Genomic DNA, 17,472 nt, shown 5'->3' on the forward strand with positions numbered 1-17,472 from the left:
CACTCAGTAGTAAGCACCAGCTGTGCTGATACCCCTCCGCCTGGGTTGTAAGCGCCAGCTGTTCTGTCCCCCCCCCCCCCCCCCCGCTGGGTAGTAAGCGCCAAACGGTCTGACCCCTCCCACCGCTGTGTTTTAATCCTTAGTGGTGCTGATCCCCCCACTCAGTAGTAATCCCCAGCTGTGCTGACCCCCCACTCAGTAGTAAGCACAGCTGTGCTGATCCCCCCCCCTCCCCCACCTGCTGGATTGTAGGTGCCAGTGGTGCTGATCCCCCACTCAGTAGTAAGCACCCGCTGTGCTGTCGTCCCCCCCCCATGATCATGATGGGTAGTAAGTGCCAGCTGTTGCTGACAAACCCCCCTCCCCCCCCCCACTGGGTAGTAAGCGCCAACTGTGCTGATTCCCCCACTGGGTTGATCAGCACAAGTTGTGTTGATCCCCCCTTTCCCCTTCCCGCTGGGTAGTAATCCCCGGTTGTGCTGATTCCCCACTCAATAGTAAGCGCCAGCTGTTGCTGATCCCCCCCCCCCCCCCCCTCTGCTGGGTAGTAAGTAGAGCTGCATGATTCTGGATAAAATGAGAATCACAATTTTTTTAGCTTAGAATAAAGATCACGATTCTTTAACGATTCTCGGTGTAACATCATCTTTTACATTATAAAAAAAAAAAAAACTGGGCTAACTTTACTGTTTTAGTTTTTTTTTGTTTTTTTTTAATTCATTAAAGTGTATTTTTTCACAAAAAACGGTGTTTGAAAGACTTCTGCGCAAATACAGCGTGACATAAAAGAATGCAACAATCGCCATTTTATTCTCTAGGGTCTCTGCTAAAAATGCATACATTCGTTATATGTATGTTTGGGGGGTTCTTAGTATTTTTCTAGCAAAAAATACTGATTTTAACTCGAAGGCAGCAAGTGTCAGAAAAAGGCTTAGGCTCCTTTCACACGGGCGGTGTGCCAGACGGAGTCCTTTGTGCTCAGTGGGGATCGATCTGCAGATCCCCACTGAGCAGGTGGATGACGGCTCCGTCTCCACTCTGCGTGCAGAGATGGAGCTGTCAGATGCCCGCTCCTCCTCTATGAGATCGGATGAGAACGGACTGCCTGTCCGTTCTCATCCAATCCTATCTGATTAGATTCTCCAGACGGATGGAAAATAGGGTTTCCATCCGTCCGGATTTCACAGACAGGATCGGAATCGGATAGCAGCGGGTGTCAGTGGAGATGTCTCCGTTGACATCCACCGCTCCATAGGGCTGCATGGAGCATCCGATCCAGTCCACCTGAAAAACTGACAGGCGAATCGGATCGGAAAGCCCGTGTGAAAGGGGCTTTACACCCGGTTCACACTGATGCGAGTGCCGGGTTCGCATGTAATGTCGGAGCGCACTGCTCCGACATTACATGCGATCAGCTGTGCGGTGCGAGTTTAGCCATACAGTTTGTATGGCTAAATTCGCATCGCACCCGGTGCAAACACGCACAGGAGGCATTTTTGCAGCCGCATCAGGATCGGATCGCACAGCGGTTCACACTTGTGCGATCCCATCCTGTGCGAACTGCACGATCGCACTGCGATATGCGATCAAACTGGGGGTGTCGTTAAGATTACATTGACACCCCCAGCGGATCGCATATGGCAGTGTGAACTGCCGGGGGTGCGTGTGCGATGCGGGAAAAGGCTGCGAATTCGCAGCCTTCCCGCATCGCAATAGTGTGACCCGAGCCTTAGTCTTTAAGAGGTTAAGCTGACCTCACGTACAGACAGGAGGTTCATTCCTTTAATTTAAAATAATGAAACGATACATTGTAAAGCATTGTGTTATAGTTATCTCCTTAACAATGTTGATAAACATTTGCTGGAGGCTCTTTTTTTTTTTTTTGAACAGCTGTGAGTGAGCAGAGACCAGCTAAGGCTCGGGTCACACTATTGCGATGCGGGAAGGCTGCGAATTCGCAGCCTTTTCCCGCATCGCACACGCACCCCCGGCAGTTCACACTGCCATATGCGATCCGCTGGGGGTGTCAATGTAATCTTAACGACACCCCCAGTTTGATCGCATATCGCAGTGCGATCGTGCAGTTCGCACAGGATGGGATCGCACAAGTGTGAACCGCTGTGCGATCCGATCCTGATGCGGCTGCAAAAATGCCTCCTGTGCGTGTTTGCACCGGGTGCGATGCGAATTTAGCCATACAAACTGTATGGCTAAACTCGCACCGCATAGCTGATCGCATGTAATGTCGGAGCAGTGCGCTCCGACATTACATGCGAACCCGGCACTCGCATCAGTGTGAACCGGGTCTGAGAGCCGGTTCACACTACCACGACCAGAAAGTCGCCCCGTGACTTGAAGAGACTTGTTTAGAGACTTGTTTAGAGACTTGTTTAGAGACTTGTTTAGAGACTTGTTTAGAGACTTGTTTAGAGACTTGTTTAGAGACTTGTTTAGAGACTTGTTTAGAGACTTGTTTAGAGACTTGTTTAGAGACTTGTTTAGCCCCCGTTCACACTAAGGCGACCTGTGAGGCTACCTGGTCGCCTCACAGGTCGCCTCCCATAGGGAAGCTGCGGACCCGTTCTAAAAGGGTCCGGAGCTTCTTTGGGGCGACCAGGAGGCGACCGCCATAGACTTCAATGTTATGAAGTCCGTGGCGGCCGCTCCGAGGTCGCGGCGCGCTGCTCGCACCGCGTTCTCGGAGGTCGCCCGGGAAGTAGCGTCGCGGTAGTGTGAACCGGCGCTTAGAGACTTGTTTAGTGACTTGTTTAGAGACTTGTGCACTACGTTGAAGAGACAGGCGAATTTGTCTGTGGGGAATGCCTGGCTAATCTCTTTCTTCTTCCTGGAAAGTCTGATAACAAGTTGCTTCAATTAAGATAAGGAGGCGACTCCCAACGAAGTATATGGGACAGTCGGATCACAGGTCGCCTCAAAGTAGTACAGGACCCTTTTCTGAAGTCGGAGCGACTTCAGTAGTGCCAATTAAGACGGCACTGATTAACATTGCTTTTGTTATGTAAAGCGACCTGGGGCTACACAAGTCGCCTCACAAGTCGTGCTAGTGTGAACGGGCACAGAAACATTTTTTCAATAAACATACCCCCGGGACAGTCAGGGCTAATACATTCCACAATGGATAGCCTCTGATCTGTCCCGGTTCGCACTTACCTGCAAGAAGAAATACTTACTTATAAAATTTCTTCCACAGCGTTGCCATCTCTGTTGTGGGCAGCTGAAGCCAGCGCGATCCTCTTCTGCGTCCTCTTCCGCGTCTTCTTCTCCCAGAATGCACCTTCACCGGCCCCTCTCGTCACTTCCGGCATGGCGCCGCATTCCTACACCGCTTCTGGGCATGCCCAGAAGCTGTGGTAAACGAATGACGTTAAGCGCCAAAAGTACCTGCGCTTGTTGGATAAAGTGCAAACGTGCTGTATAAATAAGTAAATGAATAGTGTATATGTGCTAGTGAGTAAGTGAATTATTTGTTAGGAAATATAGGAATCAATAATAGTGTAAAATGTGCACAATGTAATGGTGTAAACCAATAATCTAGGGAGCTGCAACTCAATCGTAAAAAACGTGTAGTAAATATATGATACACACAAGGTGTACTAAGCTGCGCTCACCTTTAAACGTGCAAATATGTGGTATAATAAAATTATCTTATAAAGTGCATAGTGACAAATCATCAACTGTATAAATAAATAAATGCATAAATAAATAGAGTGCATCAATAGAGTGAAACAAAAAGTTCAAAGTGATAAGTCCCAATAAGCGGATGTATCAATAAAGATATATCTCCAAGGAAAAAACTCTTCACATGGTAAATCCTTGAACCCTTCACCATATAGGCACCACTGTGTGAGTGTGCTTACCAGAAAGCACAGACCCCTTAATTACAGGGGGTCAATGCAAGCAGGATCAGTCAACACGACCAGAATCCGGGTATTTAAGACCAAGCCCTCTGAAGTGGTCCCCTTCACAGCCTCCTGTACACCACAGAACTCCACACTCCTCCTCCTTATGCTCCTCAGCAGTATGAAAACAAAGGAATGACCAGGATAGTGAAGTACGTATAGACAGTTTAATGTAAAATAAGGTGGACACACTTACATCAGGGTCATAAAAACAGGCATATAAAACTTGAGATCCAAGATTAGACACAGGATGGTAACCGCTTCCGCGTTCACTGGTCCTCTCCAGACAGTCTCAAAAATGGCAGTGATAGCAGGGTGATCGTATCCCAATATTCCAGACCGGTTTCGTCGGCTCGTATGGCCGTCGTTTTCAAGGGTCATGTGACCACAATCACCTTGGTATCATTATAAAAAGGCATGCTAATTATCTCTTGGCCAATCAGCCTCTTCAAAACATATGCATGGTCATTAGCTCTTAGCCAGTCAAATTGTCCCGAGCATATAATGTAAATAGGTGACACCCACCGGAACCAAAACAACCTATTCAACCTCTATCCTTCCGGAAAGACGGCCAAAAACACTCAGAGGGCTGTCCCGGAAGTGACGCAACGGACTTCACCCGCTGAACCGGAAGGAGAGCGGGCATCTATCCGGCGGTGTCTCACTCCGCCCTCGCTGCACACATCCGGGCGGGTCTAATGAACTAGGGGACACGCCCCATCCGCAGCCGCAAACAGCTCGATACTGCTATCTTCCGAATGACCGGTATTAGACAGCAGTATTGCATACTAGCTGATGCCCGGAAATTAGCATATATAAATATTCATGAAGGGTGATTTATTGGCGAAGAGAGTAGCATAACCCTTCTTACACTACTAATAGCATTATTAACATAAACATTCACATTATTATTAAAATATACATGTTTAAAAACATCCTACCCCATATCAAAATCAATAACAATAGTCCAGAAAAGTTATAATAAATAAATATTCATTATATTGAAAGTGGAATTGGATTAAATTTAAATTTAAATAATGGTTGAATAAATGAATAAATGGGTATATTATGACCTAATATAAGGTTCAATACCTCACATAAATGTGTACCCCTAAAAATTAATATTAAAATATATGACATATTTTGTTAATAATATTATATTAGTATTTAACACTAATATTAAATGTAATTAATTATACATAAAAAGGGGGTTATAAAAATTATAATTATTAAAATGAGTTGTTGAAAGTCAACAGGAAGCTTATTTTATTTAGATATTAGTGATCATTAAGTATATAAATATGAATCTCATGTAAAAGGAAGTAAATTAATTGTCAAAAGAAATATATATTTGTATTCAAAAATTTAATTATAAATGGTAATTTCACTTTAGACTCATGACCAACCAGCATATTAGTGTTAGGACATCTGGTCCACCAACAATAAATATCCCACAATCAATAATTTGAAATATAGCAATTCAGATCAATGTCTATATTAAGACCTAAAGGCTGCAAAGTATTCAAACGGTAAATCCACTCCGTTTCGTTCATGGAAATACGCTGAGTATGGTTTCCTCCCCTCCAATGGGGTTCTATCCTGTCAATGGCACAGACGGACAGACATCTTGGGTCTCGGTTGTGGTGAGTCCGAAAGTGCCTAGACAAGCTGTGTTTGGGGAAACCGTTGTGAATATTATTAAGGTGTTCATTAATTCTGACTTTTAATTGGCGAGTAGTACGCCCGACGTACTGAAGGCCACACGGACAAGATAATAAATAGGTAACGTGTGTGGAATAACATGATATAAATTTTCTGATATCATAGGTACGTCCTGTTGCATAAGATTTGAATTGCGAAATCTTTTTAAAGTTTTTAGTGGTTGTGCAAACTTTGCAATTTTTGCATGGATAGAATCCCTTACGGTTTAAAAAGGTTACAAGTCTTCTAGGGGGATTGACAACATTGGGAGCTAGACTATGTCTCAGATTAGGAACCTTCCGATAAATAAACTGGGGTCTATTTGGGAGCAGACCTTTCAATGTTTTGTCTTTCTGAAGAATATGCCAATGTTTTCGTATAATAGACTCCACCTGTTTGTAGTTCCGGTTAAAATTGGTAAGTATGGCTAGATCACCTTTAGTCTTGTCTTGTTTGGGTTTATCCTTCAGCAAATCCTTGCGTGGAATCTTCATAACTCTGTCTCTCACTTTTTGCATATCAGTTTTTCTATAACCTTTTTCCACAAATCTATTAATGAGTAGGTCTGATTGGACTATGTAATCGTCATCTCTTTTACAATTTCGGCGTATTCTCATGAATTGCCCTTTTGGAATTCCGCCCAGCCATTGTGGATGATGGCAACTGGTAACAGGGATATAGCTGTTCTTGTCAGTATCCTTAAAAAACGTTTTTGTGTTAATTACATCATTATGCTTTTCCAGCGTGAGATCCAAAAAATGTACCTCTTGTTTACTCCAATTAGCAGTAAAGGTCAGGCCGTATTCATTGTTATTGAGTTTCTCAATAAATCTCACCAAAGATTCTTCAGATCCCTCCCAAAGGATCAGAAGATCATCAATATATCTTCTGTATAACCTTAGGGAGGGGTCTGGTCTGGAGAAGATAGTTTTTTCCTCCCATTCTCCCAGCAGGATATTCGCCACACTGGGTGCATATTTAGCACCCATGGCTACCCCTTTGACCTGATTGTAGCAGGAACCTTGGTGCCAGAAAAAATTGTTACTCATAGCTAAGTCCAATGAATCATATATGAATTTTTTCTGATTTTTCTTCATATTAGTTTTTCTGTTAAGGGCAGCCATGGTAGTGGAGAGCACTTACTTGCAGCCTTTGGTGCCTACTTACTCCTCACATTTAAAAGATACCAAACATTTGATCAATATTTTGGAGAACCTCCAAGTTAGCAGTGACACTATTATGGCCACTATAGATGTGGAGTCGCTTTACACCAGCTTAAAGCAACAAGATGTGCTCTCCACTACCATGGCTGCCCTTAACAGAAAAACTAATATGAAGAAAAATCAGAAAAAATTCATATATGATTCATTGGACTTAGCTATGAGTAACAATTTTTTCTGGCACCAAGGTTCCTGCTACAATCAGGTCAAAGGGGTAGCCATGGGTGCTAAATATGCACCCAGTGTGGCGAATATCCTGCTGGGAGAATGGGAGGAAAAAACTATCTTCTCCAGACCAGACCCCTCCCTAAGGTTATACAGAAGATATATTGATGATCTTCTGATCCTTTGGGAGGGATCTGAAGAATCTTTGGTGAGATTTATTGAGAAACTCAATAACAATGAATACGGCCTGACCTTTACTGCTAATTGGAGTAAACAAGAGGTACATTTTTTGGATCTCACGCTGGAAAAGCATAATGATGTAATTAACACAAAAACGTTTTTTAAGGATACTGACAAGAACAGCTATATCCCTGTTACCAGTTGCCATCATCCACAATGGCTGGGCGGAATTCCAAAAGGGCAATTCATGAGAATACGCCGAAATTGTAAAAGAGATGACGATTACATAGTCCAATCAGACCTACTCATTAATAGATTTGTGGAAAAAGGTTATAGAAAAACTGATATGCAAAAAGTGAGAGACAGAGTTATGAAGATTCCACGCAAGGATTTGCTGAAGGATAAACCCAAACAAGACAAGACTAAAGGTGATCTAGCCATACTTACCATACTTACCATTTACAGGACGTACTTACAGGACGTACCTATGATATCAGAAAATTTATATCATGTTATTCCACACACGTTACCTATTTATTATCTTGTCCGTGTGGCCTTCAGTACGTCGGGCGTACTACTCGCCAATTAAAAGTCAGAATTAATGAACACCTTAATAATATTCACAACGGTTTCCCCAAACACAGCTTGTCTAGGCACTTTCGGACTCACCACAACCGAGACCCAAGATGTCTGTCCGTCTGTGCCATTGACAGGATAGAACCCCATTGGAGGGGAGGAAACCGTACTCAGCGTATTTCCATGAACGAAACGGAGTGGATTTACCGTTTGAATACTTTGCAGCCTTTAGGTCTTAATATAGACATTGATCTGAATTGCTATATTTCAAATTATTGATTGTGGGATATTTATTGTTGGTGGACCAGATGTCCTAACACTAATATGCTGGTTGGTCATGAGTCTAAAGTGAAATTACCATTTATAATTAAATTTTTGAATACAAATATATATTTCTTTTGACAATTAATTTACTTCCTTTTACATGAGATTCATATTTATATACTTAATGATCACTAATATCTAAATAAAATAAGCTTCCTGTTGACTTTCAACAACTCATTTTAATAATTATAATTTTTATAACCCCCTTTTTATGTATAATTAATTACATTTAATATTAGTGTTAAATACTAATATAATATTATTAACAAAATATGTCATATATTTTAATATTAATTTTTAGGGGTACACATTTATGTGAGGTATTGAACCTTATATTAGGTCATAATATACCCATTTATTCATTTATTCAACCATTATTTAAATTTAATCCAATTCCACTTTCAATATAATGAATATTTATTTATTATAACTTTTCTGGACTATTGTTATTGATTTTGATATGGGGTAGGATGTTTTTAAACATGTATATTTTAATAATAATGTGAATGTTTATGTTAATAATGCTATTAGTAGTGTAAGAAGGGTTATGCTACTCTCTTCGCCAATAAATCACCCTTCATGAATATTTATATATGCTAATTTCCGGGCATCAGCTAGTATGCAATACTGCTGTCTAATACCGGTCATTCGGAAGATAGCAGTATCGAGCTGTTTGCGGCTGCGGATGGGGCGTGTCCCCTAGTTCATTAGACCCGCCCGGATGTGTGCAGCGAGGGCGGAGTGAGACACCGCCGGATAGATGCCCGCTCTCCTTCCGGTTCAGCGGGTGAAGTCCGTTGCGTCACTTCCGGGACAGCCCTCTGAGTGTTTTTGGCCGTCTTTCCGGAAGGATAGAGGTTGAATAGGTTGTTTTGGTTCCGGTGGGTGTCACCTATTTACATTATATGCTCGGGACAATTTGACTGGCTAAGAGCTAATGACCATGCATATGTTTTGAAGAGGCTGATTGGCCAAGAGATAATTAGCATGCCTTTTTATAATGATACCAAGGTGATTGTGGTCACATGACCCTTGAAAACGACGGCCATACGAGCCGACGAAACCGGTCTGGAATATTGGGATACGATCACCCTGCTATCACTGCCATTTTTGAGACTGTCTGGAGAGGACCAGTGAACGCGGAAGCGGTTACCATCCTGTGTCTAATCTTGGATCTCAAGTTTTATATGCCTGTTTTTATGACCCTGATGTAAGTGTGTCCACCTTATTTTACATTAAACTGTCTATACGTACTTCACTATCCTGGTCATTCCTTTGTTTTCATACTGCTGAGGAGCATAAGGAGGAGGAGTGTGGAGTTCTGTGGTGTACAGGAGGCTGTGAAGGGGACCACTTCAGAGGGCTTGGTCTTAAATACCCGGATTCTGGTCGTGTTGACTGATCCTGCTTGCATTGACCCCCTGTAATTAAGGGGTCTGTGCTTTCTGGTAAGCACACTCACACAGTGGTGCCTATATGGTGAAGGGTTCAAGGATTTACCATGTGAAGAGTTTTTTCCTTGGAGATATATCTTTATTGATACATCCGCTTATTGGGACTTATCACTTTGAACTTTTTGTTTCACTCTATTGATGCACTCTAATTATTTATTTATGCATTTATTTATTTATACAGTTGATGATTTGTCACTATGCACTTTATAAGATAATTTTATTATACCACATATTTGCACGTTTAAAGGTGAGCGCAGCTTAGTACACCTTGTGTGTATCATATATGCCCAGAAGCTGTTTAGCAGGGAATGCGGCGTCGAACCAGAAGTGACGAGCGGGGCCGGTGCCGTGGCATTGATTCCTGGGAGCGATGACGTTCAGCTCCCAGGAATCATTGCAAACCGGAAGAGACAGCGCGGGCTGAGGCCACAGAGGGAGGAAGTGAAAAAAGGTGAGTATTTCTTTCTACAATTACAAGGTGAGTAAAAAAAAATAATCCTAACTATCCATTTCCTTTTCAGGTGAAGCAAAGCAAGCGGATGGGCACAAAATCGATTAGGTCGATCTTGTGCCCGGAACTCAGCTTAAGGACATACCATTTTAAGATTATGAGGGGGGTGAATCGAGATTGTGATTTTAACAATCGAGCAGCTCTAGTAGTAAGCTATATCTGTGCTGTTCCCCCCCGCTGGGTAGTAAGCGCCAGCTGTGCTGCTTAGTCAGAAGTAAGGACCTAGTTCCTTGCTGGGATTTTGGTTCTGGCAAAATTTTTTAGATAGAAATTATTTTCCTCCTGGATTTTCCTGTGAGATCTACAATCAATTGCCGGACTGGGCGAGGGGCTGGATAATCTAGATCCAGTGGTCACCCCAGTCTGGCCAGTGAGGGCACGCAGACCTTAGCTCTGTGCTAGGTTGGCCGCGACTTAGCCCTACTGGATGGAGGCTGCCCTGCGAATTAAACATCTTGCGAGGTCGCACATGACCTGGCCTTGGCCTGAGTCGCAGCGTTCCTCCTGGCCGATAGCCCCCCCATTTTATTAGAGAGGAGGATCTGTTCCCAACTGGTTCCTGGTATGGTGAGTAGCTGTCCCCCCCCTCTGCCCCTGGAGGGTTTTGGGGTGGACGTGGGCCCCTCGGGACATTCGGACCCCGGGTTCCCCTCCTTTCCGCAGGCACCCCCCCTTTAACAAGTCCCTCATCCTGACCCCCCCCCCCTCCACATACATTGGGGATGTATTTCTTTTGGGTGGTCTTGCCACTTTCCTGGGGTGGATACAGGGCACTAAATGGTGATGAGGGCCGGAGGGGGTGCGCAACTGGACAATCGATTGTACGGAATGGGGGTTGTACCTGGTGGAGGCTCCTGCCAGGGCCCCCCGTCCTGCCTGGATCTTTCCTGAGGCCTGGTCTCCCAATTCTGGGTCCCTGTTTGACTCCCGGGGCCGACAATGGGCCGCCATTTTGTTAAAACCTATATATTCCAATGCACGGCGGCCATGTTTGTGTAGTCCATTGCAGCCAAAAGGTTGCCATTGCAAATAGCGGCGGCCATGACAGTGGAGCCCTATGGGCGGCAATTTCGGCAGTGGGAGCCCCTCATCCCCTGGTGTTAATTCCTGGATCATTTAACTTCTAGATCGCCGCACATGTAGTGCAGATTCCCCTGGTGGTTGCAGGTACCTGTGTTTGCAGGTGGTGAGTTTAGTGGGGTCCTCTCCCTCTCTTGAGGATCGCTCTGTACCTTGTGCTTGGTGACTGGGTGGTGCTGCCAGCGCAGTGGGGGTTGTCCCTTAGTAGTGTGTTACTCTTTTGTGGGGTCCCCCCAGTGACTCATGAAGTCTTTGGAGCACGTTTCCCCACCTGATCCCCCCAGGCTGCGGGGGTCCTCCGGATCCCAACCATCCATCTATGTACTGACTGCGGTCCTGGAGTCCCTTGTGTTCTGGGTGGAGCTAGCTTTTGGGGACGACAGACTAGCAAAAAGCACCCCCCTGCCTCATCTGTCTTCTCAGATCCTGAATCTGATTCGGCTAGCGCGGATGTGGGTCACCCTGATGGGTCTGTGACCACACACCTGGAATCCTCTGATGGTCAGGATGTTTCTTCCATGTCTGCGACCGCGCACAAAAAGGCACTGGTGGATGCACTGATTGTATCTGTGCATGAGACCCTGAAGATTGAGGACTACGACGGAGGTGCAGGTACCCTTTGGCACTCATAAGCCACCCAGAGCAGCAAAGGTGTTTCCTTTCTCTGCCTATTTTGACACAATTGATGCTAAAGAGTGAGGACGACCAAAGCTTCCCCGTGGGGTTCCTAATCGTTTTACTAGATGGTACTCCTATGAGGAGTTCCTTCTTAAGAAATGGACTCTGCCACTTATAGGGGACCCTCCGGTTTCCAGATTAAACAAGGCAAGCATGATTCCAGCTGGAGAGGACCCGGCTGACCGGAAGGCAGAGGCTGGGGCCTGCGCTATGTACACTCTGGCTGATTCCGCAATGAGGCTGGTATTTACCATTGCCCTGGTGTCACAAACTCTGACCGAGTGGGCTAAGCTTCTCTGCCGTGACTTAAAGGGAGAACAGCTCCCCCCTCCCTTTGCTGAGCTGGCTGACCAGCTGGTCCAGGGGCTGCAGTTTATCTGTGATGCCTCTTTTGAAGCAGCTCCCCTGATGGCTTGCCTCACTGTTTTAGCGGACCAGACTTCTAAAAAGGCCTTGACTGATCTTCCCTTTCAAGGAGATCGCCTGTTTGGTGCTACCCTGGATGACATCATTCAAGGTCACACGGGAAGAGTACCTTTTTTCCGCAGGCTACTAAACCTTGTCCTAGATGTGGACCTTCCTTCTCGGCTCATAAGGAGTTTTTTTTTTTGTCCCTCAGGGTCGACTGACAGGGGGCTCGAAGCCTTTCAGGGTCTCCTCTGGCAGATCCAAGCAAACCTGGTCTAGCAAGCCAAAAGCGGGCTTCTCTAGACCCATGGACCAGGCTCCTTCTGCGTGAAGCACGCTTACCCATATTGTGGGTGGGGGGATGCCTTTGCTGGTTTCCAGACTCATGGACTGCCCTGGTACAAGACAAGTCTAGTCATTTGATCCGACTACAAGATCGAGTTTCGTTCTTGTCCCCAGGCAAGGTTTTTTCCTTTAAACCTGTGCCTGTACCCAGACCGGTTACAGGGTCTGCTTGGGGCGGTACAAGACCTGTTCCTTCAAGGGGTGATTGTCCCATTTCCGACCTCGGAACAGTTTTGGGGTTTTTACTTCAATCCGGTTCACAGTCCCTAGGAAGGAAAGCGGGTCCAATTCTGGACCTCAAGGCGCTATACTGCTTTGTGCAGGTACAGAAGTTCAGAATGGAGTTTGTTCGAACGGTGGTGGCATCCCTGCGTCAGGGGGATTTCCTCGCTACTCTAGACATCAAGGATGCCTACCTTCACATTCCAATATGTGCCAGTCACCAGCGTTTTCTTCGCTTTGCTGTGGAAGCGCTATCAGTTTTTGGCATTACCCTTTGGTCTCGCCTCTGCTCCTCGGGTCTTCAGAAAAGTGTCGGCTCCGGTGCTAGGCTTGCTACGCCAACGGGGGTTCGCGGTGCTGGGTTACTTGGATGATCTCCTTCTGCGAGCGGAATCTCCCTCTGCTCTGGTGGAGAACTTGGAGATCACAATATGAACTCTGCGGGAGTTTGGCTGGATTCAGAATTTTCAGAAGTTCCGTCCACAAAGCTGGACTTTTTGGGCCTGACTCTCAACTCGGCTGTAGCCAGACTGGTCCTTCCTCTGGACCAACTCCAGAAATTGCAGGCTGCAATTCGCCTCCTGCTGTCCAACAAATGGTCAACCCCCTTAGACTTGCATGTGAGTGCTGGGCCTCATGGTATCTGCCTTGAAGGCGGTTCCTTTTGCACAGTTCCAATACGAGATCCCTGCAAAGGGAGATTCTGACCAAGTGGGATAAGACTCCGCAGTCTCTGGACAATCAGATCTAGCTGAGTCGGGGAACAAGGGAGTCCCTGATATGGTGGCTTTGCTCTCTGGCGCGCCGGCTAAGAAAATCCTTCCTCCCCTTGTATTGGACAGTGATCAACATGGATGCCAGCTTATCCAGCTGGGGAGACGACCTCGGCAAGCATTCTGCTCAGGGGATCTGGATGCTGGAAGAGTCCAGACTACCAATTAATGTCTTGGAACTCCGAGCGATCAAACTGTGTCTGGATCATTGGACAGATCGTCTTCAGGGATGCCCAGTGCGCATTCAATCGGACAATGCCACAGCCGTGGCTTATGTCAAACACAAAGGGGGCACAAGAAGTGCCCTGGCGTCTCTGGAGGTAGCCAGCATTCTAAGGTGGGCAGAACGGTTCGTTCAAACCCTCTCTGCCGTACACATTCACGGGGGGGGAAAATTGGCAGGCGGATTACCTCTGTCGGCAGGCGTTGGACCAAGGGGAGTGGTCCCTTTATCCGGAGGGGGTTCATCAGCTGTCTCCGGTGAGGCACCCTTGAGGTGAATCTGTTGACATCTCGGCGGACGCCACAGACGGGCTGGTGACCCCCGTGTGGTCAGCAATGTCTGATCTACGCCTTCCCTCCTATCAAGCTTCTGCCCCGACTCCTACGCAGGATCGAGGCAGAATGGATTGTGGTCATCTTAGTGGCTCCGGACTAGCCTCGTCGTGCTTGGTACGCCGATTTAGTGCGTCTATTCGCCGATGTTCCTTGGAAGCTTCCTCTTGGGGAGGATCTGCTGTCCCAAGGACCGATCTTCCATGCTACTTCATAGTCGTTGGCTTTGACAGCTTGGCTGTTGAACGCCAGGTGCTAAAGGATAGAGGTTTGTCTGTGTTGGTGATTCCTACGTTGTTAAAGCTAGGAAATCTACTAGGAAGATCTGTCATCGTACGTAGAAGACGTACATTGCGTGGTGTGAGTCTCTTGGGGTGCTTCCTCGCTCCTTCTCAGTGGCTTGGATCTTAACCTTCCTTCAACGGGGGATTGAACAGAAGCTGGCCTTGAGTACCATCAAGGGCCAGGTATCTGCCTTAGCGCAGGCTGCTGTTGAGAGGACCCGATCTTCTTTGAGGGTGTAATGTTTTTTGCAGGTGGGCTACAGTTGTTTTGGTTGAGCCCCTATTGCCAGGTTGGCTACTGTTTAGCCTTGGAAATTGTTTTCTGTTTACCACCCCTCATATTTAACACGTTGGGACGCCCTAATGGTCAAGAATGACAGGAGCTGTGTCTGTCAATGAACAAAAGAGAAAATGGGATTTTTGACTTCCCGTAAAATCCATTTCTCTGACGTTGATTGATGGGACACAGCACCCACCCCTCCGTGGAGACACTGCTTGTAACAAAATTAAGTCAAAAATCCAATTTTTTTATTTTTTTTGCTGGAAAATTACTCAGAGCCCACAAACATTATACATATTTTTTAACCAGAGACCCTAGAGAATAAAATGGTAGATGTTGCAATTTTTTATGTCACGCGATATTTGCGCAGATTTTTATGACACAATTTTTTTGGAAAACACACTTTTTAATTCATTTTATTGTAAAAAAAAAAAAAAAACACAATACATTTTTATTTAAAATAAAAAATTTGATGTTACGCTGAGTAAATATATACTGAAAATGTCACGCTTTTAAAATTGTGCACGCTTGTGGCATGGAGCTATACTATGGTACTTAAAAATCTCCATAGGAAACGCTTGAATTTTTTTACAGGCTACCAGTTTAGAGTTACAGAGGAGGTCTAGTGCTAGAATTATTGCTCTTGCCTTAGAAATAAGGCATGACAGGTCCTCTTTATGGAAAGCTCTGGGGTAGAGGTGCACAGAGTGGAAATGTTGTTGGTACCGAAACCTAATGTGCCGGTGCTCATCGTCACTGGGAGTGAAAGACAGATACTTAATGGACACTGAGAATATGGTTTAGAATGTTTAAAATGGGTTCTGTGTTTACACTTATCATAATGTGTATTGTACTACAATGTCAGAGACAGTCTGTCACTTGCAGTCTTTTCCCATTGTCTGTGTATTGAGGTGTGATGTGTATTCTGTTAAGCCTGGCTGTCCCATTGTTAATGAACTCGCATATTTTTTCTGTCCAGATGGCTAGATACAGATTTTTCTCAGGTTATTTCTGTATACAATTTCATCTGCATTTTATAATGTAATCAGGCAACCGGGATGTCCATGCTGTATATAAACTGTGTGCATTGTTCAATAAAGGAAAAGGTTCTAGTACAAGCGAAGTTGTCGGCTAGCTTTGTATGGGGGCGGCTGGGATATACATGTTCAAGACTGAAGGAAGCCGTATACTGATGGAAGTCCACAAGCACAGTGTGGGTCGCGGTTCCGTTACATTGGTGGGATTGATCGCGGTTCCGTTACACCGAAAATACAGGATGTACTTAGTTGAAAACGAAAACCACAGTTTAAAAAAATATATATAATTCTTCTGGGAACTGGGGACCATCTGGTCCATGCCCAGCTCTGTAATAACCCAGCGATGGCATCAGATCCTGGGCTCTCCGATTTACACAGGAGAGCCTGGAGAGATGCTGGTGGGTGGCAGGAGGGGGGACGTCACCTCCCACTGCCTGTAAAAGCAATAGGGCGGCTAATCAGCCACTAGGATGACCATGAAATAGGAAATTGCTGCCTGAAAAAAAAATACCTGGATGATGTCTGTAGCTGCAGGCTTTAGAGGCTTTTAAATCTTTCCTGCTCTAAAAATACAGTGCTTTGGCTGAAGCCTTGGCTTTAAAGTAAGCACCAATGAAAGGATCTGACGCCAAATGATAAAAACATCCAAATTAGTTTATTTGTTTACTCTAACCGCTTATGTGTTTGGGGAGGGGGGGGGGGGACTGTTTGAATCCATGTAGGGAAGCTAATTGCTGGATTAGGAGAGTTGCTAGCCCAGCAGCATCAAAATTGTCCATTCATGTTTCCTATTTTAAGTGAAGCCCTAACAAAGGTGTTTTATTTTTTTTTTGTGAAAGAAAATTCCAAATTTGGGTTGCACCTAGAACAGTAATACAGTGATTCTAGTGAAAACCCTAGTTCTAATGACCCTGGTGACGGGGATTCCCTAACGTTTGAGAGATTTCCTCTCGTTTCCTGTCGTCGCTATGGGACAGGAAGTGAAAGGAAATCTCCCCAATTGAACACAGATGACAAAAGATAACTGACAGGTTATAATCCTCCTTTACCCTGTCCAAAATGAAAACAGTTTTGCATATACTGTAGTTCTAATTTAACAACTAGTGAGGGGTGTAATCTGTCACCTCTGTGGTCATGTGGGAATAGCCTGCATCAGATGTTCATCTAGTCTTTGGATACATGGAACCGCAATTTCTTCTGGTTTTATAGACCTTCTTATTTTGACTGATATACTAAACAAATTCAATTAATATTTTTTTCTCTTCAGGGAAAATGTCCACAAGAAGCTTGGGATGAAAGCACCATTGAACTTTTTCTGCAGGAGTTGGCTGTGATGGACAGCAATAATTTTCTCGGCAATTGTGGTGTTGGAGAACGAGAGGGAAGAGTTGCAAGCAGCATGGTTGCCCGTCGACATTATCGGTACGGCAAGCTATAAAAGGGCTGGTTCACACCTTTGCAGTATGGTACATTATACATGCATCACCATTGCATTCTATGTAGCATGAGTTGCATATGAGTTTTGATGAAGGCACATTAATGGAGAAGTTCAACTTTTAGGAAAAAAAAAAAAATTAATGCTCATTGATGGACACAGCTTCAGACCTTCATAACCGTTGGGTTATACTGCCCCCTACAGGAGTTGGACACTAGGCATAAAAGTCTGGCTACGCCCGTGGGCAGTCCCAGGTGGTATACTCCCTCTCTCTGCTATAGGCACTAGTCAGGCGTAAGGACCTAGTTCCTTGCTGGGATCCTT

The 17,472-nt window shown here is 45.1% G+C and overlaps 1 protein-coding gene across 1 annotated transcript in view; it reads left to right on the forward strand.

Moving 5' to 3' along the window:
- The window catches only part of SEPSECS (Sep (O-phosphoserine) tRNA:Sec (selenocysteine) tRNA synthase), a 120,562-nt gene that overhangs the window by 3,817 nt on the left and 99,273 nt on the right, over window positions 1-17,472 (forward strand). Inside the window, exon 2 of the mRNA XM_082268047.1 lies at window positions 16,981-17,135. Coding sequence (XP_082124173.1) covers window positions 16,981-17,135 — 155 coding nt within the window. The remainder of the gene's footprint in view (window positions 1-16,980; window positions 17,136-17,472) is intronic.

This window comes from Pelophylax lessonae (assembly GCF_965119305.1).
Source record: "Pelophylax lessonae genome assembly, chromosome: 1".
Lineage (NCBI taxonomy): Eukaryota > Metazoa > Chordata > Amphibia > Anura > Ranidae > Pelophylax > Pelophylax lessonae.